Source organism: Kogia breviceps, chromosome 3, assembly GCF_026419965.1.
Source record: "Kogia breviceps isolate mKogBre1 chromosome 3, mKogBre1 haplotype 1, whole genome shotgun sequence".
In the NCBI taxonomy this organism is placed as follows: domain Eukaryota; kingdom Metazoa; phylum Chordata; class Mammalia; order Artiodactyla; family Physeteridae; genus Kogia; species Kogia breviceps.
The window spans coordinates 171,761,983-171,783,829 of NC_081312.1; the positions used below are offsets into that span (position 1 = coordinate 171,761,983).

General features: G+C 41.6%; 1 protein-coding gene and 1 long non-coding RNA gene across 11 annotated transcripts in view; one reads left to right on the forward strand and one right to left on the reverse strand.

Annotated features, from left to right (window-relative positions):
- NRP1 (neuropilin 1) overlaps nt 1–21,847 on the forward strand; it is a 140,372-nt gene that overhangs the window by 69,426 nt on the left and 49,099 nt on the right. For all 10 annotated transcript variants that reach the window (XM_067030368.1, XM_067030369.1, XM_067030364.1 and 7 more), the window contains 2 exons: nt 451–606; nt 2,391–2,557. In XM_067030368.1, the coding sequence (XP_066886469.1) occupies nt 451–606; nt 2,391–2,557 (323 nt within the window). The remainder of the gene's footprint in view (nt 1–450; nt 607–2,390; nt 2,558–21,847) is intronic.
- The window catches only part of LOC136793865 (uncharacterized), a 38,231-nt gene continuing 34,626 nt past the window's right edge, over nt 18,243–21,847 (reverse strand). The window contains exon 3 of the long non-coding RNA XR_010839893.1: nt 18,243–18,652. This is a non-coding gene — a long non-coding RNA (uncharacterized lncRNA). The remainder of the gene's footprint in view (nt 18,653–21,847) is intronic.

Sequence of the window (21,847 nt, forward strand, 5' to 3'; positions counted from 1 at the left end):
TTCCAGAACATTCCTCAGGATCCCCTCCTAGGGTGGGCGCATTGAGGGCAGGTGACTCCAAGAGCCCCCGGTGGTTGATCACAAGCTGGCTAGAGTTCCTGGGCGCTGGACGGTGTGCACCGTGCGGTCCTGGAGATGAATGCCAGGGTGCACTCGACAGCCCAAATCTCCTTTGCAATTGAAGCAAGCAATTCGATTTTGTTCCTGGAAACAGCCCTGCTCACTGGGGAATGTGGTTACGCCTGTTATTGTCCTTCAGAGCACACTTGAAAATCCTCTCCGCAAACCCGATCCAATATGTTCACTGCAAAACAATTAGCTAGTGAAGACTTGCTTGGGGTAAGAAAACACTTCCGGGTTCCACTGGGACCCATGTTCACAAATGGTTCTGCTGGCATCTGCTGCAGAAGAAGAGGTATTTTCACGATCTCTGCATTTCTCCCTCTGCAGTTGGTCCCCACATTGGGCGTTACTGTGGGCAGAAAACACCAGGTCGAATCCGCTCCTCGTCCGGCATCCTGTCCATGGTTTTCTACACGGACAGCGCCATAGCCAAAGAAGGCTTCTCGGCAAACTATAGTGTCTTGCAAAGCAGTGTTTCAGAAGGTCAGTATTTATGCTTCTTGCAAAGCCCTGCGGTAAATAGTCACCGTTATTCCTCCTCACACACCTGTGGCCCTGTGAACACTACAGATGTGTCTTGTGAGTTGGAGTGCCACGTGTTTCTTGTTCTCTTTTAAATGGTTTATATGAATATCAATAGGAAGAACTCTTTGGGGTGCTTTCTTCTATGTGTGAGAAGGCTGCATGTAAGCCTCTGAAATTATGGGAGAAAAAGTGGGAAACGGCAAAACTGTGCCTTGAAACAACGAAATATGGCCAGACCACCTACCTGGTACCCTCCAGTGTGTACTGGACTGAGAGCCAGGAAAGGACAGGCATCGATCCTGGATAAGAAGAACCAATCAGCATCAGCAGAGTTCATCGACAGGCAGGCAGGTAGAATAGATGGTGCGTGGTGGTTTGATTTGGGGAGACCCTGGTGGAAGCTGTTTTTGTTTTTCTTCTGTGAATGAAAGTAGATATTCATGTAAAAGAAGCATGTTTTAACTTCTGCTATACCTTTCCATAAAAGGAAAAAAAAGTAATATTTTTTTAATATCTTCTTAAAATACACGACTAAGTTGATGTGGTCTCCAGCTCTTTTAAGAGCCCAAGGAAAAAAACCTGAAGAAACAATGAATAATTTGTGTTTCATCAGTTTTAGCTGCCAGGTTGTAATTAGCACAGGGAAAAGGCAGGGGAGTTAGGAGACCTGTTCTACAGATATGCTTGTATCTTTTCTACCAGATCTTACTGGAAAACAGAAAGGCCAATTAAACTTCAAAATCTTATCTTTACTTAATTTATGTGGCTAATCCATTCATGTATTTTTGTGCCATTTTATATTCCAAATAACAAACCTAAGCTTAAAAGTAGAAAACCAGTGAAAGAAAACCTTTTATGCCATAAAACCTTATTAATTATGATAGAAAATTCAGAAAATGTGGAAATTTGGTTAGTTGAAGTTTTTCTGGATGGTTGAGAATCTTCTTTTTAATCTCAAGTTTTTTTGGCACTTTGGTACTTTACATTTTCCTAAAATTGATTATTCACTTCCCGGTATCATAGCTCATATTTCATTGTTTGCTGAGTATATGAGACCCCATGGAATATATGTTCTCATGATTCATGGTCATTGTTGTGAATATTACTAGTTATGCTGTAAAACTGTGGTGCTCTTTGGGACCCTATGATACTGCACTTTACCCTGATGGATACTGCTGTGTTTTAATAAAATAAACCAATGGTGTTTATAACTATGGCCAGTCCAAGGCAGGGACAAAACAAAGGAGAGGCCTGGGTGCCAATTGCAAGGACTCTGAAAGATGCAGAGTTAAAGTCTACTTAGCCTACCCAATATGGGCTATAAATGGACAGTCTTTTTCACTTTTATTAGATCTTAGAGGAAATACTAAAATTTTATTTAAATGTAACTCTTGATGTGTATGCATATGACATATCAGCGTACATTCAACTTTGAAAATAAATCCGAATTTCCATCATTTCCTAAAAACTTTCTAATAGTATTTATAGTATTTATATCAACCTAAGCCCTGTTGGAAAAATAATCAACTGTGAGATCTTCATAGCCTTGCTTTTCAGAATTCTTGCCATGAAAATGCACGTATCGGTGCTACAATCCAATAAGTCCCTCGTTGTCATCTTTTGTAAGACTGTGTGAACATCGAAAAGACCGTTTTAGTTTTCCAGATCAAAAAAGGAAATATGCATCCTAGGTCCCCTTCGTTTTGATGACTTAGGGCCATTTTTTTTTTTTTTCCCTTCAGACTTCAAGTGTATGGAAGCTCTGGGCATGGAATCCGGAGAGATTCACTCTGACCAGATCACAGCTTCTTCCCAGTACAGCACCAACTGGTCTGCCGAACGTTCCCGCCTCCACTATCCTGAGAATGGGTGGACCCCTGGAGAGGATTCCTACAAAGAGTGGATCCAGGTATGTGGCTTATATACTTGGCACACTCGGGGTGGAAGATTTGGGTCATCTAAAAGGGTTGTTGAAAAAAAGCAACGCCGTGACTAATGCCTTCCAACGAGAAGGACAGGGACCACCACCGAGTGTAATCACTTTGCAGAGTTCACAGGATCAGAGAAAAGCAGGCCTAGATGACATCCCTGAAAACCCCTTATCTTCTCAGATACTTACATATGACTCTTACAGAATCTGAGCACAGATGTCTCACTTGGGTAACAACGAAAAGATCTGAGGGTTTTTTTTCCCACAGCAGCCATACATTTTCGATGGATGTGCTTCCTACTTCAACAGATTTTTATTTCCTTAATGAAATATGTTACCTGTACTTGGAGGTGTGCCTGAAGTCATTGTTTTGTGTGTTTGTTTGCTCAGGGTAGGAGAAGAGCAGAACGGGGTGGAGGTTTACTTTCCCACACCAGTCCAAGTAGCATGTGCCTAAGACGTGGTTTAGTTGAAGGTATTGGTCTCTGTGGATTAGGTACAGGCACAGACGTATGAAATGTACACGTCTCTGTCCTTAATAGTGATGTCGGTTCTGCTTTCCCCACTTTGCTCTAATATTCCCCTCCCTGCCTTCACCCTTCCACTCCCCACAGGCTCCCCTCCTCTGCGCCTCCACCCGGACTCATCTCCAGCTCATCCCTGGCGCTGCTCCCAAAGCCTAAACTTGCCCAACCTTGATGTCTGGATACTCCCACCCGAGGCCTGACGTTCATGGTCTTGCCTTTTGCACCCACTGTCAAATGAAACATCATATCTGGCTGTGTGGGTTAAACTGTGGGCAAATTATCCAATGTTATTTGCTGAAGGATCCAGATTTCCTCTTCGGGAGAGTAGGCAGAGCTTATCCTGCACTAATTGCGAGATATAGAAAAATGACTAATTCCCAGGGAGAGTTTCTAAGCAAGAAACTATACCAGGATGATTGATCCCCTACTTTCTACATCTATGCCTGTTTCAGTCTGTTGAGCACGAATATAAGATTTTGTTTTACTTTGGAAAGGTCAATATTAGTTTAACATACACTTAAAGTGAAATGGCCTATTTCAGAAGGCTGAACTCACACTAACCTCGAAATGATATAACACTGAGAAATGTGTAGAGGGTGAGAAAAGAAGAGGCTTTTACCTTGCGTGGGATTGCTGAATCCAGCTCTAGATTAAGTCAGAGATGAAATGAACTTGCCTCCGTCAAAATGGCTCTTGGAGACTTGCGTTTCCACATCCCCACACCAACCAGCAGTTCCGTGTGATTGACAGACGTGCCTCTAGAGAGAAGCTTAACGTTTTGCAGTGCTAAGCATGTTTGCATGGTAACGTAGTTGTATTCTCGGCACGGTGGAGAACACTTGATAATTTAGGGATGTTAGTCTTGCAAGAGTTCTGAAAATGCAACGGTAGCAATTCTTCTGGGCAAGGAATTCTGTGTCAGTAGATGCGTGGAGACCGAATGGTCTCTCACAAAGCATTTGTCAGCGGGACAGGGTCTACATCACTCTCAGGAGTTGGGCACCATTTGAGATGGCCCCAGAAGAAAAATCTCAAATGGTCCAACTCTTTCTATCTAAGTATGGTCGGGATAAGATAAGTAATCCAAACCCCCCAGACAAGAAGGTTTCCTTTTCGCTCATGTCACCCCCCATCTCTGGCTGGCAGGGGGTCGGCCCCACATCTTCTCACACCGGGACCTAGTTGGAGGGAACGGCCATCATCCGAAACCTTTCACCAAGGCAGAGAGAGGAAGGGAGTATGGCCAGGCACGCTGACTCATGAGGCTCCGTTGAGGAGCACGACACCAAGTTCATTGCCAAAGCACATCCCACGGCCGGCCACGCTTAACTTCCAAGGGGCAGCAATTCCACACGAGCTGGAGGGAGGACAGCTAGATATACTTGGTGACAGCACAAATGACACTGTGCCATTCATGGGATAGTCGCCATGTATCGAGTATTTCCTATGTGCCCCGACTTCTGCTGAGTACTTGACTCATGTTTATTCAATCCTCAGAGCAGTCCTATGACAGAGGTTCCGTTATCCTTATTTTTTAAATGAGGACCCTGAGGTTCGGAGAGGTAAGTAAATACCCAAGGTCAGGGGCTTGGAAGCAAGGTCTGTTGGACTCCAACACCTGCTTCTTTACTCTTCGATGTGCTTTATCTTTATCACTAATTCCTATATATTCAGGTGTATCTTGCGAAGCATCCGTCCGCAACCCTTTATATTTTTCCTCGTGCGGAGAAGCCTCACACCGGGATGAGCGGGGGCTTCCTGTTTCTAAACCAAGAATGGGGAGCCCTTGCTCCTCAGCCCTCCAGGAGGTGAATGTCAGAGGAGCTCAGCGTCAGTTCACCTTGAGGGAAAATGATCTTTTTCTTCTGCGGGAGCTCAGCGGGCTCATTTCCACGCTAGTTGCGTCTGTGTACTTGGTGGGAGGTCTTAACATCCACCCATCACCTAATTATGAACAATTTCATGTGTTTCCAGCTTTTCTGAAACTCCTTGGAAGTGGCGGGCTTGTTTTCATTGGATAGATGTTTTATAAATTAACCCACAAGCACGGCATAAGGGAGGCTGAGGGCAGGAGGTACATACCTCCCATCACAGGACCATTTGTACTTGACAGTCCTATTTGTATGCACATCAGAATGAGGATGACATTTGTTTTCTTTTTCGGCTTTGTCACATTTTGCGTGAAATATACCTCACAAAACATGGTGCTGTAGCAACAAGGACAAACACTTGCATATGTTAAATTAATAAGGCAGCCCTGGAAACTGACTCTCTCTCAAGACAGGAACAGTCTTTGGTTCAATTGTTTTCTCTAGGAAATTACCGAGTGACATAAAAAAACAATGCATGGTTAACCGCTGGTGTGGATGTCCTCCTTGTTGCTTCCTGTGGGATCTGTTGTCTGGCAAAAAGCTTAAGAACCAGGGCGAGAAGCCCTTTAGGGAGGAGGAGCATGAAGGGAAGTCCCGGCTTGGACATTTCCACGTGGTCACATCCTGCCCTAAAGGCCACTTCATATCCTGAGAAGCAAAAACCTCCTACTTGTCAATTGCAGAGTTAATCACCCTGTGAGATTTGCCCGTGTTTTTCAGAGTATTCCACTCTGTTCCTTCCGTGTCCTAGAACTGCTGATCTTATTACTCATTTCATCTTTATCTTCTTTTTTGTTTCTGGTTAAATAGTCAAGGATTCTAAGGAAAGGCTCAGTGTATGGTGGCGCTATAAAAATTCTTAATTTTCAAGCACACTGTTAGAGCCCAAGCCATTAACCTCATTGACACTGGATTTCTTTTCCTATAAAATAAAGGTGACGTAGCCTTCTCCATTCAGGCTCTGGCAGTCTACGAGACTGTGGATCTCAGAAAAAAGCAGGCTCGGATTTTTCTCTTCAGATCGGCAAACTAAGTGTGTAGAATGTGTCTGATCAGAAAACGTGTTCTCCTAAATCCTGGTGTAACCATTCACACACAAAGCAGAATTTAATTCGTTAATTATTTCAATGTTTTATTAATGATAGTGTTCACTGCACTGTAAACAGATTTATCCTTCTAGCTCTAATTAAAGCTCTTGGGAGTGCTTTCCTCAAAACAACTGTGACTTTGCCCTGATTAAAATGCCAGGAGACAAGAGGGAAAAAAAAAGTCAAGAGACGTAATGCCTGGATGGGATATGAACTTTTGTTGATCCAAAGAAATAAAAATGGCACTAGGGACTAATCGATTACTACACCCTCCAGTGACTTTAGAAATAGAATTACTTGACAAACCAACTCAGGCTGAAACTCTGCTCATCTCCAAATTTGGTAACGTTGTCTTTTGTGGGAAAAATTAAAAATTGGTGCTAGATTATTCATGCCTTCTCTTATTCCAGAGGAGCAGAAAGCAGTTGGCTTCTAAACCACATCCTGTTTAGTTTGGTCCATCAGCCCTATGACAGATTAATCCCACAGAAGAGACTAATCTCCAAGAAGACCCTCTGTAGCTGTAAGAATACATCAGCAAGCCCCTTCTGATGTTCAATACATTTTCTGGTAGAAATGTTCATTCTGAGGGATGAGGAGAAGGAAAATTCCAGAAGAGAGGAGCTCATGCTAACCTTCTGTGGAGGCTTGTTTCAGTGTTTTCCTTTTGCTTTACATGCATTTCCCTTTGATAATATTCCACATTTCCTAACTGAAGGAACTTTGAAAGCAGACACCAGTAACCAACGGCCTTGGTGTAAGGAGTTGGGCTGAACTGAGTCAAAACACACACACACACAACCACACACACACACAACCACACACATACACACACACTCTCTCTCTCTCTCTCTCTCTCTCTCTCTCCTCTCTCTCTCTCTCTCTCGGGGTTCACCTACTCACAGCCACAGCTGCAGGGTTGAAGAAAGTAGGTGCCCTCATTCAAACTGTTCAAATCCAAGCGGCTTTGGGTTGTTTTGAGGATTTTAAAATTCATTTTAAGACATGTTCCAATGTTTCTATAGCATTTTCCCTTTATAAAAGCCCCTTTTCATACACATCCCATTTTAGTCTTAGAGTGTAGGCTACGTGGACCAGAGGTTCTTTATCTGCGTCTTCCTATGAGAAGGCTGAAGCCCAGAGAGGTTAAATAGTTCATCAAGTCCTGATTTGGGGAAAAGCTGCAACTTGTCAGCCTCACAGGGCCAAAGGGGACTTCTTTCCTCAGACTTGGGACCTGAGTCACTGGGCCCTCGGGGTCAGACCTGAACCAGGCCCAGGTGCAGCTGGCCTTTGCAGAGCTCTCTGGCCGTTGGAATTGTGAGTTTTTCACCTCCTGCTCTGTCAAATGCAGTAAGCCGTGCAGATACTCTCACGCCAGCTAAACTGGGCAAAGCGAAAATCCTGGCGAGGTCTTAAGACCTCATGAGTCACAGAGGAAACTGTCCTTCCTCTCGCCAGGTTCCCAGCCCCCAGTCCCAAGGCCTTCCCTGTAGCCCAGGGGGTCCTTCAAGGTTTACTACCCACAGGTGCCTCCACATCCACCCAGGGGTGTGAGTTATTGCTACCAGCAACCTCCGAATCTCACTTGCAGCTTGCTGAGAATGGAGACGAAAGATCATTTAAAGGCATGGACCTGATTTCAACAGCTAAGAAGGGGCTAGCTGGACATCCTTTACGTGCCAAATGGGGTGAAATAACTCAAGAATTCTTGGAAATGTTCCCTCTGACACACAGTATTGTTACACATTTTTATCGCATTTTAGGTGGGAGAAGTGAGTGTTTCTTACTCGATTAGAAGAATTTGTTATCTGAAACCCTTCTTTTTTTCTTCAGAGTGAGGGTTTCCCCAAATTGAAAGTAGAAGCTGAAGTAATTTATCATAAAACTTTTAAATGTCATTTATTTTCACAAAAGTCATGTCTCATTTTCTTTCCTTCTCAACTCTCTTGGACAAATCTTTCATTCTCTTATATGAATGTGTTGAGTGTGGAACAGGGATCTCCTATGAAATACCTTGTGATTTTTCATACAGTTGCTAGTTTCTAGTAGGTTCATAATCTGTGTTCAAAATCGGTTCGATCTGCTGATTTGAACTAATCCAGAACATGTATGGAGGCAAGTTACCCTGACTGTAAACGCTCTGTGCTTATAGACAGACACTTCGAGGATCGGGGGGCATTTTCTCATTCGGATCATTAGTAAATTGCTGAAATTGCAATAAAATGCTTTATAAATGTGTGACTAGAGAACTTACGAAAATAGCTCACTGGGTTACCCTAATGTGGAATGATGCATGTGAAATATAATGTTGGCAAATTTAGGGAAAATATAGCCGTTCAACTGAATGTTTATTCCGCAGGTGTGCTCTGTGTGTGTTTTGCAATTAATATTGACTTGCTATTTTAGCTGAAACATTGATCTGGAAGGGAGACAATTTGCTTTTTTAAAATAATTAATTAATTAATTAATTATGGCTGTGTTGGGTCTTCGTTGCTGCGCGTGGGCTTTCTCTAGTTGTGGCGGGCGCGGGCTACTCTTGGTTGTGGTGCGCAGGCTTCTCGTTGTGGTGGCTTCTCTTGTTGCAGAGCACAGGCTCTAGGCGCACGGGCTTCAGTAGCTGTGGCACACGGGCTCAGTAGTTGTGGCACGCGGGCTCTAGAGCACAGGCTTAGTAGTTGTGGCATATGGGCTTAGTTGCTCCGTGGCATGTGGGATCTTCTTGGACCAGGGCTCGAACCCGTGTCCCCTGCATTGGCAGGCGGATTCCCAACCACTGTGCCACTAGGGAAGTCCCAACAATTAGCTTTTTTAAAAAGTAGCCCAGGTGAGACTTTGGTTATCTTACCCTAGTTCTGCATTGACTTATACTTCATGCACAAAATAAATGCTTTACCTCTGACCCTTCATGTATCACAGGACTGTTATCCCTAACTAGGTTTCCACCCAGGAAGCCCATGTTCCAAAAGTTACTGTCTCCTGAGGAACTTTTCCTAATGCTTTCTCTGGTACCTTGGTGTTTCACATTATAGGAAGTCATTTGAAGGAAATATATGTTTATAGGGACAGATGAAATTCAGAGCTTTTTGTTGTTTTTGAAGGAAGATATGATTAGGGGAAACAGAATGTCCATGTGACATAATTATTTAGACATTTTTAGCTGTTGTTTTGTCAGACAGAACATAGCAAGATGATTTTAAGCATTTTGGTCAAGTTGACCACTTAATTCAATTTTAAAAATCAGTCAGAGGATTTTACTAGTTAGTATTTCATGTCAACACACTTTAAAGAAAATGTATGACATTTAAAGAAGCCTCTGATTTTTATGATGAAGCATCACTGGGAAGAGAGTGTTGAAAGAACGACAACTGTTTGGGTAGAATTACACTTAAAATAAGTTAGTTTGTAGAGCATGAACATTTCTTTTTGCTTGCTGTTTTGCTTTCTTATTGTTTTATGTCAGTGTCTATTTGGAACCAGCATTCACAGTTAAATTCTAGAGGAGAGGTTTTTCTATTTCTTTCCAGAATATCTGGACTTTAAGACTAAGATTAAACATAGGTACAAACATCCTTTTGTCTACATTCCTTATTGTTCATATGTTCAGAGGGATTAAGTTATTTGCAAGACCACAGGGCAAGTTACTGACAGACCTGGGCTGGAATCTCAGTCTCCTGGCCACCACTTCTTTGCTCCCACTCAGTTGTAACAGTATGAGGACGACTTTGGATCCTCTCTGAAGATTGTGTCTGAAGACAAAGCATGTTTAAATCCCAGTATATCCTGGTTAGCTGCTGATTGGTAAATGATGTCTAGTAAATTGAACAGTCACTGCAGAAGCTTTAATTTAAACAAATGATTGGACTTTGTCTGGAGCAGGGGTTCTGCATCTGGACATTTTAGATTGGATAATTCTTTGTTGCGGGGCTGTCTTGTGTGTTGTAGGATGCTTAGCAGCATTCTTGACCTCCAGCTACTAGAAACCAGTAACACACACACACACACACACACACACACACACACACGCACGCACGCACGCACCCTCAATCATGACAACCAAAAACGACGTCTCCAGGAGTTGCCAAATGTCCTTTTTGGGGACAAAATCATCCCCAGTTGTAAACCACTGGTAAGAAGATGTGCAAAATCCTAATCAAGTCATTTTAAAAATAATCAGACTGATCAGAATTTTGAAAGAGAAAGTAGCTGGTTACTTGGCTGGTTTCTGTCACTTTTCAACTGCTTATTGTAGATATTTGAACAGAGTCATAGTTCTTTTGTTTTCCAAAAATACAGATGCATCTGTTTACCTGATGCAGGAAAATAGCATCATAAACCTGCCTGCTTATTTATCTTAAGCTTCACTATTTTTAGCTTTTAAAAGTAGACTGTTTTTAGCTAAATAAATACAGATGTTATTTTAGAGTACTGCACTGATTGGGTCTCAAAATGCACTGATAAGAATGGGATTAAGAAAAGGAAACACAAGGATAAAATCACCCGTCATCACTGACAAGATTTAGGAAAAAGAAGACTGAAATGAGCTCTTCCACAACTGGATGTTGTGTGTCCCTGACCTTGACTTACCTGTTTTAGTTTTTCTGCAGTATGTAAATAAACAGTTCTTTTCTTTTCTTTTTTTTTAACTTCAAATGTAATCAAGAGTAAGGAACTGTGTTTGAAAACCTGTCTGCTTTATTAACTTATCTTTTCATGGGAAACATACTATTAAGTTTCCAATTCTGTAACCTAAACAACAACACATTAGAAGCCATCAATTACCATCCAGTTTCATATCTGTGGACCAATAGGAAGGCAAGGTTGATGGTTTCACATCTGTTTTAGGTGAAAGGCTGTTCCTGTCTGTGGTATTTAAAATTTAAAGAACTTCTATTATTATACAATTGGGAATCCTTGGGGAGTAAAATGTTAATGAAATCCATAATGTGCACAGACTTTATGATAGCAGTTTTAAGAAATTCCTTTGGTGGGGTTTGTTGATTTCTGCCCTGGCGGTAATAGCTACGTTTTACGGAGTGCGTTAATGTTCACGTCTAGGAGCGATGGCTACGTTTATGCAGCATGTAATGTAGCACACAAACTCCTACGCGTTAAATAACTTTCGTATCAGAATTTGAAAGCCCCAGAGCAAAGCAACGTGTGTTCTTCAGAAGTGGCAGAACCCACAGTTGGAAACTTTTCAAGCACCTCCACAGCAAACTTCTCCAAAGGTGCAAAAGGCCCACCCTGGAAATTCCAAAGCCAGGATGCGAATGGATATTCTGTGCCCTCATATATTTCTCATTTAATGCACCATTTGAAAGCTCCACATCCAAATGGCAATTTTGATCCACATCAAAATAGCAGTTTTGGATGCTGACCTGAAACAGAGACACACACAAACACTCATACGTATTTCCTTTCTCCACTGCAAGCCCCCAGCCTTCACATTTCATTCAATTCTACGTTCAAATAAAGAGAGGAAAGTAGATTAAATTAAAAATGGTCTATAAGTCCCAATAGTAATAAAATGCATTACGCTTTTATATTTCCAACGATCGAACAGAGTAAGCAGTTGAGACTAATTGCACATGTTATAACTAATGTGCAATGAGAATAATCACATATGAACTTGTACAAGTGACTTGTACATTTTTTTTTCAGCTCCTTTTGCCTCCACGGGTTAAAAACACATTCATGGCCTTCCTTTAATTGCCTTCCTTCAGAAGAATGAGGTCTTAATTTTACCAAAGTTTTATTTTTCTTAATCCCAGTGCTTTAAACTTCTAACTACATTTTCTGGATTTAGCAGAAAAATAAATAAGCTTCTTTATTCTTCTAGCAAGCCTGAGATGGCAATAGATAGAACTCTTCAGGGGATGGGTGATTGGACCTGACAGCTTCTGAAATCCTTTCAAGCATTTAAGATTCTGTGATTCTATTAAAAATAAATTTACTCTATCAGCTGGTACCATGGGCTTGCTTAAAAGAAAATATAAATATATGAAGCATAGCTCGAATTCGTTTTAAATAGTACTGATAATCATATCTGGCAACACATAGCAAAAAAAAATTTTTTTTTTAATTAAAAAGGTTTTCTTTCCTTAGATCAAGTAATTGTTTAGGTTGGCTTCACCCTGAAGCTTATCTGAGGATTTCACATAGAAACCTCACTAGTGGGGCTGTTTTGCTTGATTCTTTTGTGCTAGTTCAGGGGCAAGTGCAGCTCACTAGGGGAGACAGGATGAAGTCTGGGCAGTTCATCTTTCATGTCTCTCTAATCTTTGATGGAAGTATCTGAAAGGCAAAGGCTTACCCACCATTCCAGGCCGTTCACACCTTAAAGTCGGGCCAATACTCGGTCTTTTTTCTTTCCTTAAGAAGACAAATACCACATGCAATTCGGAGCATGTTATATAGGCCATCTTAATAATGCAGAAAAGTGGAGGGGAAAAAAAGCAGCACCAGGGATACAGCTTAAGAAAGTCATCACGGTGATCTTCATGCATGTAAGACTTGATGTGTTTACTTAGGGCTAAAGCTGACAAAGACAGACCCCATTTCCCAAGAGAAAGACCGAGACCCAGGTAGATGCACAGGCTGATGGCTACAGGTGCAAGAGATTTGACAGAGCCTTAAGTTTGAAGATGCGGAAATTAAAGATAAATTTGCCAGTGGGAAATATTCATGATAATAAAAGAAGTTAGCAAATTAAATGAAATGTGAAACACTGAACAAATTGTTTTTGATATTTCAGGAGGCACACAGAGTTCATGGGGAAAAGAGAAAAGAACTTTTTTTTTTTTTAAGTTCCCAGTCTTAATAAATGAAGACAGAGTATGCAGAATTTTCCTGGCCTAGTTTTTTAAACATTATTCTAAAAATCCAGACTAGTCACTGCTGTTGTCAACCAGCAACATTTTGGAGCACACACATTATCCTATTTCTGTAGTTTTAACTTATGTTTCTAAATACTGCATTCGTTTATAAGGATACTTTTATTTACAAAGCTTTAATACCAAGACGGTGAGAATTCATTTATTTAACAATCATGTACCATGTGAAGAAAAATCAGTCAATACATTTGTTCATTTAACATATTTCCTCTAAATCAACCACTCGTAAATAAAAGAATCTCATTTACTAAGACAAATGTAGAAGGCATCTTACATGATCTACATCTGGACATTCCTGTCTCTTCTGGAGAGCAGGACAAAAAGGAAAAGCAGACAGGAACAGGTAATTTGGGGTTCAATCTGTAATATACTAAAACTGAATTCTTATCAACTTCTGTAATATAATAATTTAGTTCCCTTAGTCTAAGAACTTTGTTGTTTTCCAGAGAGTTTATGGGAACATTTGTTTATCTACCTATCTTTTTGTAAAGTGTCTAGATTTAGAATATTCATGTGTCTCATATAAAATTCATCTCAATTAAAATATTTTTATCAAAAGATTTAAATTCCATTTAAAATTTATTTATTCCATTTCTTTTTCTTTTTTTTTCTTTTTGCGGTAGACGGGACTCTCACTGTTGTGGCCTCTCCCGTTGTGGAGCACAGGCTCCGGACGCGCAGGCTCAGCGGCCATGGCTCATGGGCCCAGCCGCTCCACATGTGGGATCTTCCTGAACCAGGGCATGAACCCGTGTCCTCTGCATCGGCAGGCGGACTCTCAACCACTGCGCCACCAGGGAAGCCCCCATTTCTTCTTATATACCAGGAGTTTTATTAAAACCACGCAGAGTAATGTGTTCTCAGGCCTGACTTTGCATCTTAAAGTGTAGTGACAAAATGATAGGATTCTTACTGTCCTGGAAACCTGCAAGGTAGCATAAAGAAATGCTTTTTTCCACATTTCCAAATACGGGCCTTAGCTCTATTTTTTCTGCCAAGAAGCCCATCCCGCTACCCCCAACACCACACACACCACAGCATGGCCATGTTCACCAAGAAAACATTTCAGCTTGTGTCACCTCCAAGGATGTGGTGAAATAGATGTGTCTGTCCACGTGTTAAGAATGGTTCTGGTGGATAAATGCAAATCACAGCTTCTTCCATTATGTTAAGGACTCCAGGCAGGGATAGGGGAGGAAGAGCATGATATGTTTCGTGGAACACCTGTGCTTGTTCTCCTGTGCTTTGAAAGTAGACGTGCAGATGCATTTTTCCCATTGTGTGACCTGGACTGAAATGCATGAAATTACTATAGACAGATTTTTTTCTTTCAGAACATTAAAAAGAATTTGCAGTTCTGTTCCCTGACAGCATTTGGATGGCAAAACGGTGTGTCTTCAGAGCACAAAACGTTTCCCCCTTCCTCACCTTGGTTACCCACCTCCATCCATGCAGTTTCCAACTTTCCAGCTCTTTTCCTGCCACGGGCTGGCCTCTGCTCAGTCCGAAACTATAGAACATCCATTGTGAATGGTAATTACAGATGATTCTTTTAGAGAGTAATTCTTTGCAAGTGTTTTCTTTCAAGCGCTTTCCCACCTCCTTTATAAATCACCTTCAAAAAAAGAAAAAGCAGTATACACTTCCTGACTGAATGGTAAGCTTCCAAACAGGGAAAATGCAGTTGACCAAATATATTAAATCATGAAGTTCATCTCATCTGTTCTCAGGAATGACTGGCATCCCTTCAGAGACCCACTGTTTACACACAATTTCTGACAACCAGTTGTACCTAGGCAGCCCGTTCTTTGTCTTCTCCCTTGTCTCCGGGGCAGCGTTTGTTATAACTTAGGGCGGGTGACCGACTTTAATCTCAGTAATCCCGTCAGCTCCTTGCAGGACTTTTAACGCCAAGTAGAGGGGTTTTCTTGGACACCTGCACGTCCAGATTCCCCATCAACACATGAAACTCTCATCAACCTGAGAGGCCCATGTAGATCCCGGAGAAATACATGGAAAGTCAGTGTAAAAGGATGCTGTCAAAGTTTATAGGCCAAGAGCCTGATTTAGACCATTGCCCCCATCTGCAAGTCTTCAGTTTCCAGAAACTCATCCTTGTGTTTGTTTTTGAAACCAAACTTTTAGAAGGAGGGAGAAAAATTAAAGGCGTGACTTACTGCAAAACTAATAATAAACAAGCCATTTTGTTGGTGCTGAAATAGACAGATGCTGTCTGAGTACAGATGTATGTTGATCTTGAGTCATTTAGAAATCTCCCCAGTACTGCAGATAATAAAAGTTTATGGGGAGGGGCTTCCCTGGTGGCGCAGTGGTTGAGAGTCCGCCTGCCAATGCAGGGGACGCAGGTTCGTGCCCCGGTCCGGGAGGATCCCACGTGCCGCAGAGAGGCTGGGCCCGTGAGCCATGGCCGCTGGGTCTGCGCGTCCGGAGCCTGTGCTCTGCAATGGGAGAGGCCACGACAGTGAGAGGCCCGCGTACCACCAAAAAAAAAAAAAAAAGTTTATGGGGAGCATAGAACAACAGCTTTTGAAACAGAAATAGACCTTACCTGTACCTGTTTAATATTTTCTTAGTCTTTCAGGTTTAAAAATCTCCTTAAACTGCTGATAGATGGAAAGATGTATGTGTCCATAACTGAGGTTACTGCACCTTGGGAAGGTGTTATGTTGCCTGGCCTCAATGCAGAATTAGTATTACTACTTCTTCTACTGGGCTGCTTCTCAGAGACCATGAGACAAACACAAAGATCACAAAAGGCCTGAAACCTGCACTCATTTCCCAGCCACACAAAGCTACAATTCCAACATCGTATGAGGATCATATGTTAATTAGGTGAAAACTTGGAGACCTATAGTTAGACAGTGAAATAATGATGTCACCAATTTTTTCAAAAATACAGAAGTGGTCTGAGAAAAGTCTAAGATACCAGATACAGCCAATCCATAAATATCCTGTGGACGTCATGATCCCAAATAAGTTGGCTCTAAAACAAAAAGATTGAGAAGAGGTTGGAGAGCATGATGGATATGGCGAAAAAATGATTTAAGGGCTTCCCTGGTGGCGCAGTGGTTGAGAATCCGCCTGCCGATGCGGGGGACGCGGGTTCGTGCCCCGGTCTGGGAGGATCCCACATGCCGCGGAGCGGCTGGGCCCGTGAGCCACGGCCGCTGAGCCTGCGCGTCTGACGCCTGCGCGTCTGACGCCTGCGCGTCCGGGAGGAGGGACGCTTTGTAAGTTAGTGAGAGGTCTTTAGAGAAATAAATTAAAAAGAATCCTTCACGTGGCATGGACCTGGCCAACACTTTTCCAGCAGACCTTCCCTGTAAGTGGTGAACTTTTCAAAGGACTGGCAATTTTGAGTCGTTTTAATATTTGCAGTTTAAACACCAAGATAAGAATTGTCACATTCCTCAATTAAGAGTACAAGTTTGTTGCTCAAATGCTAACATTGGCTTAACGATGGGTAGCTGGCTTTATCTGGAAAAAAGGAGTTTCAGATCTTGCCAGCAACGCTGAACTGACAGAGCGTTGAATTTAAACTCGGCAAATGTGTATTGAGCGTTTGCTACGATGAGGCGCTGAAGGTCAGGCTAGGTGAATTTAAAGTTAAAGAGGGCTCTGTCCCTCTTTCAAACAAGTTATAACAATCTAGCTACTACAGGTAAAAACCACACACACACGCGTGCGCACACACACACACTCCAATTACCCAAATGACTAAGGGAAAAAATATTAGGGTCACATTCTTACGGTTAATGTGTGTACCAATGCATCATTATGACTCTCATAAAACCAGGAAAAATAACTAAATGGGCTATGCGTTGGTATTTTTGTTGGAGAGAAGACGTTCAGCTTCAGGATGAAAGCTACAGCATGTTGATCAATGCGGTCAACTGGATCCATTCCACTTGACCTGCTCGTGCATAGCGACCCCAAGCAATTCCTACCCATTAAGCCTTCTAACTAGGAGAATGCTTCCCTAGCTTTCATGAGTATTACAATAAACAATTAATGGATGGAACCAAGAGTTACAGCAGGAGAGCCTAAGCCAGCCTGTGTCCTCCGTGCAGGAGATGCTTGCTAGATCTTTGCTGACTGGATCTTCTAGCAAGAGCCCATGGTACAATGGTCCTATAGGCATTTGACTAGATCTACATCATGTTTATGCATATCTGAGGCTGGTTACAATTTTTTTTAAACTGTAGCATATTTATTTTTCTCTCTTAAGACATTTCCATCATGCGATTTTTACTACGGAGTTTGTAGGTTAAATTCTTAACCAAGTTTCTAGGGATTACATTTGTTCTGTTCTGAGTACTTATCCTCTTTCCAGATCAAAGTATTAGGCTCAGGTTTTCAATTTAATGTAACTTACAAATAAGTATTCAAAAAATGTTAGTAAAAATATGAAGTCCCTGAATCTTTTATCGCCCAGTAAGAACTTCTGAGTATCTAAGTTGGAAGAGGGGACCATCTAAGTGTCATCCTCCTGACTGAGCTATTAAAGTTTCTGAGGTCCCCATCTGCAAGTGAACATGGTGTTGAAGTAATGAAGCTTCTTCATTTTAAAGAAAAACAGTGTTTTCAGGTTGGCGTATGTCTTAAGAATGTACAACAATCTTTGCCAAAGCCTAGGCATTCGGTCAGCCTTTCTCTTTAACTCTACATAGAAGTTTCCATTTGTCTTTGATGCTGATTACTTGTATCCCAGAGTCTATAGGAACCCCCATACGATCTCATTTTCTCCTCCTTTGTTATCAGAATACATTGTGTCCTGATGTCCAGATTTTACAGGCTTATTGAGTAAGAGAGGAATTCAAATGGAATATTTGTTTTCTCTGAACAATATTATATCTGTTCTAGAAAATATAGAAGGGAAAAAGAAACCCTCAGATTTTGCATGGAATATGTGAAGACTTCTCCCATATTTGTCTTAAATTGATGTCATCAGTGAAGCTGAGCATTTTCCGGTGGATGTCACAGTCCTGTTGCCCTGCTCTCAAAGGTCTTTGAAAGGCTGCATCAGACACCCTGAGATGTGGACCCGCCGTGCTCTCCTCCCAGAACAGTGTCCTCCTCACTCCATCTTTGTGGTTTCCACGTGGGAGTGATTTGGGTAGCTGGGTTCTGGAAATGTCTCTAGTTGAGATGCTGGTATTAACCTGCAGTACAGAGTCCCTTTCCTTTCCTCCTGCCGAAGCCACTTGCCCGTTTTAACAACTACAAGAGATCTTACTCTTCAGAAAGAACCACATGGCACTCCAGTTCCAAGAACATATCAGAATTAAATATTTCTTCTTTAGTTTGTTTCTTCTGGTTTATGCCCAAAACATTAATGCGAGAATGAAAGGATATGCCAACATCCAAAGGCAGTGGAGCCCCACAGCATAATCTCCTTTATCAGCCAAAGGAGACAGAGGTCAGCCCTTGTTTGAGGACTTCATTTGTCTTGTGCTTTCCTAGTTGTTCTTTTGTGCGAAGTACAGTGGCATCGGGGAAGCCAGGCTTTGCACTGCATCTGGGCTGCACAGCCTTATCTAGTGTTATTGTAGCTGGCTGACTCAAGTCTTTGGAAAGGAAAATTCATCTGTTCATTCATTTGGCATTGTTTTACTATCAGCACAGGCTTTGTTGCAACCAGTAGTTTGCTTCCACCCAGGAAAATGCTTTCCTTTATGGAAAAAAAAAAATAATTCAAGCAATTAAGACGAGAAAAGAAAATTGGTGAGGTTCTTCCTGCACTGCACTTTTCTTGCTCTTGGATATTTGTATTCTTTACCAGAATTTTAAAATGTTTTCTCATTATCTTTTGCTAAAAATGATCTGTCACCACTGTCTTGTTTTTCAACAGCATGAGTGACTTATTTGCAAAATTTGGCTTTCCAGTAGTCAATGTAAATGTTAAACGGAGTCAAAGTAATCATAAATGGTTTCATATTCTCAATAATCATACAAATATGTAATTTCCAGAAAGAATAACTATAAGATTTAATTATTGTTCACTAAGAAATTCTAAATTACCTTTTGATAATTGTGCTTTTTAAGATAGGAATTGAGGAAGAGCATGGATGTAGTGGCATGTACATGGGCCACCAGTCTGATCTGGGGTAAGTCCTGGCTTAATCACTGACAAGTCACATGACTCTGAGCAAGGTTCACACGTCACTTTGTTCCTCAGTTGCTTTGTCCACAAAACCTTCCTTGTATGATTGTTAAGAGTTGAAAAGATAATGTATATAAATTTATCCCTTAATAAAATGCCTGACACATAGGGGTTGCCTTATGAATTTTCTATATATAATAGTAATTTTAGCCATCGGTGTTTTTTCTATGTAATACAGTAATCATGAAAAATACATAAAGAGAGAATTATGTCACCAACTATAAAATGGTTGTATTCCTACTGGCAGCTATAAAAAGTCCAAGATCCTCAGTCAAGGAACATGATGATCAGGTGCTGTGAATTAAGCCCCCAGATCCTGGAACAGCACTGATGTTCAGATCCTTAGGCATTACCAGAAAGCACGTGTGTTATCTAAGGAAATGAGACAATTGCTTAAAAATATTGTCTTTAGCTTGTAGTGTCTAGTGATGAATTAAACAGCTCTTTGAGTCATCAGAGATGCTCTAAAAAGAATCCGACACACTCCACCTCCCCTCCACAAGAAAGTATTTTTCCTGTTTTTAATCAGACTCCAGTTCTTTGTCCTTTATTTTTTCAGGCTCTTGTACTGACCTGTCTTGGGAATGTGAAAAGCCGGGAAACACTCCCTTGTCAATGCTCGCTCAATGGACAGTATTTTATTGAGCAAGACAGATTTTTCATTTTAGAAATGAGGCTTTCCACATTACGACATTACCAATAGCTAGTTATGTATTATTATAGGAAGCGATGATGTCTATTTCATGGCTGGGAGGCTGCATGCTGGTATTTAACCAGCAGTTTGCAGAGGTTTGCTTCATGATGTACTGCATAATGCTAAAATGTGCCCTTTGTCCTCAAGTGATTCCCAGTAAAATGTGTATCTCTCCTGGCTTCTGTTTATCTGGGGATTGTGTTTTTCCTGTCATTACTAAGACAATGCCATGGCCATAAAGTGCATGTGGGTTAATACCTGTAGACATCTTACAACGAAGAGGGAGTTGGAGGTGGACAGTTCACCCCACAGGAGCTGTAGGACACCATCCCTTGCCCCCCAGAAGGGGATGAAGACAGCTGTTTTCTTCTACTGGTGTGTCTCTCCCCACCCGGGTTGAAAGTTGCGCTTTCCTCCTCTGTGCGTGATGTCTAGCTACGTCTTCTCTTTGTGTGAGGAGCACAGTGAAGATAAGATGTACGTAGACATTCTACCAGCAGTGTTACGCTTTTATATTTACATTGGAAACAGGATGTCGTATGGGGTCACTTCTGCTAACAGTGATAAGTTAACTCAGAATGGCCACTCGAACTCAAAAGGAGTTTGGTAAACTTCCGTCAAATTGCCTACAGACCATCAGATAAGTACCAGATGTTTATGTTCGTCACCACACGGAGTGAAACGTTCCACAGTTTCAGTGAATGCAGTTCACGTTCAGCTCTGTGCTACCCCACCCCATCCTCCCACCCCCTCACCATCACCCTTAATGTTAAACAGAAAGTACATCAAACTCAGATGTGAAATCACACCCATCTTCCAATTTAAAATAAAGCAGCTGTGAAATACAAATGACATTCTTTCAAAATAAGAAAATAGTGATGGGAGCAGAGCTGAATGGATTTAGGGAAAGCAGGTTACTTAATTATGGTTATTGTGTGTCTGAATTTTTAAGAGAAGAAGGGAAATATTGTTTAGGATGATGGACCCTCCAAAACACAGAGGGCGGCCATTACATAGAACTGCTCGGGGTTGTGTCTTTGTTTCTCCAGCTGCCTGCCTTGGGTCGCCAATCTTCTCTACTGGATATGAGGTTGGTGAGAGCTCATCAGAATTCAAAAACCTAACCCACCAAGAGGATGGCCAGATTTTGAATGGTGTTCATGACAACGGATTATTTTGGCTTCCGAATGAGCAGGGCACAGTACTCTTTAGAGGTCAATCCATTTCTTGACAAATAGTGTCTATAGCAGTGAGGGAAACATGGTAGGTTGTCTAGTGATGTTATTTCATTCATTCATTGCCTCCCCATTGCCTCTGCCCTTCCTGTTCCTCCTTCTCCCTAGAACATCCTTTCCCTTTTTATCCACTTGTGAGGGCCTACTGTGCCTCTTTCAGTAGGTGTCTTAGACATCAAAGTCAGCTGTGAGATGTGTCCAGTCCCCCTACCTCTCCTTCCTCCGTGCACTGCCCCATCCTGTAATCTTGTGTTTGTGTCTCCCATTCTTGCTGCGCTTTGTATCCTCACCACTTAATACAGAACTTAGTGGAAACACAGTACTAAGTGTCCACTGGATGAATGTCAATCAAGGTGAGTAGAAGTGTTCACAGGCGGCCGACTGATTATATAGGTGACGCTACAGCCAGGCCATAGAATACCATGCATCCGCTGAAATTGATAATGTAGAAAAATACTTTTGGCATGGAAATATATCCATAAAACTAAACGAAAAGCAGGATATCAAACATAGAGGTAATACGACCTCATTTTTACAATAACAAAACATACACACGATGGTTATATATATTTTGCATAAGGAAATAAAACTCTGGAAGGCTATTATCAGCCGTTATTTCCTATTGGTGGTCTTATGACTATTTTAATTTCTCCTTTAATCTCTTCTGCATCTTATGAATTTTCAATAGACATCTATCACTTTTCTATATAGAAAAGCAGATATTCTTTAAAAGAAATCATAAAAGTCTGGATGGAAGTAGAGGGAAAACACAAT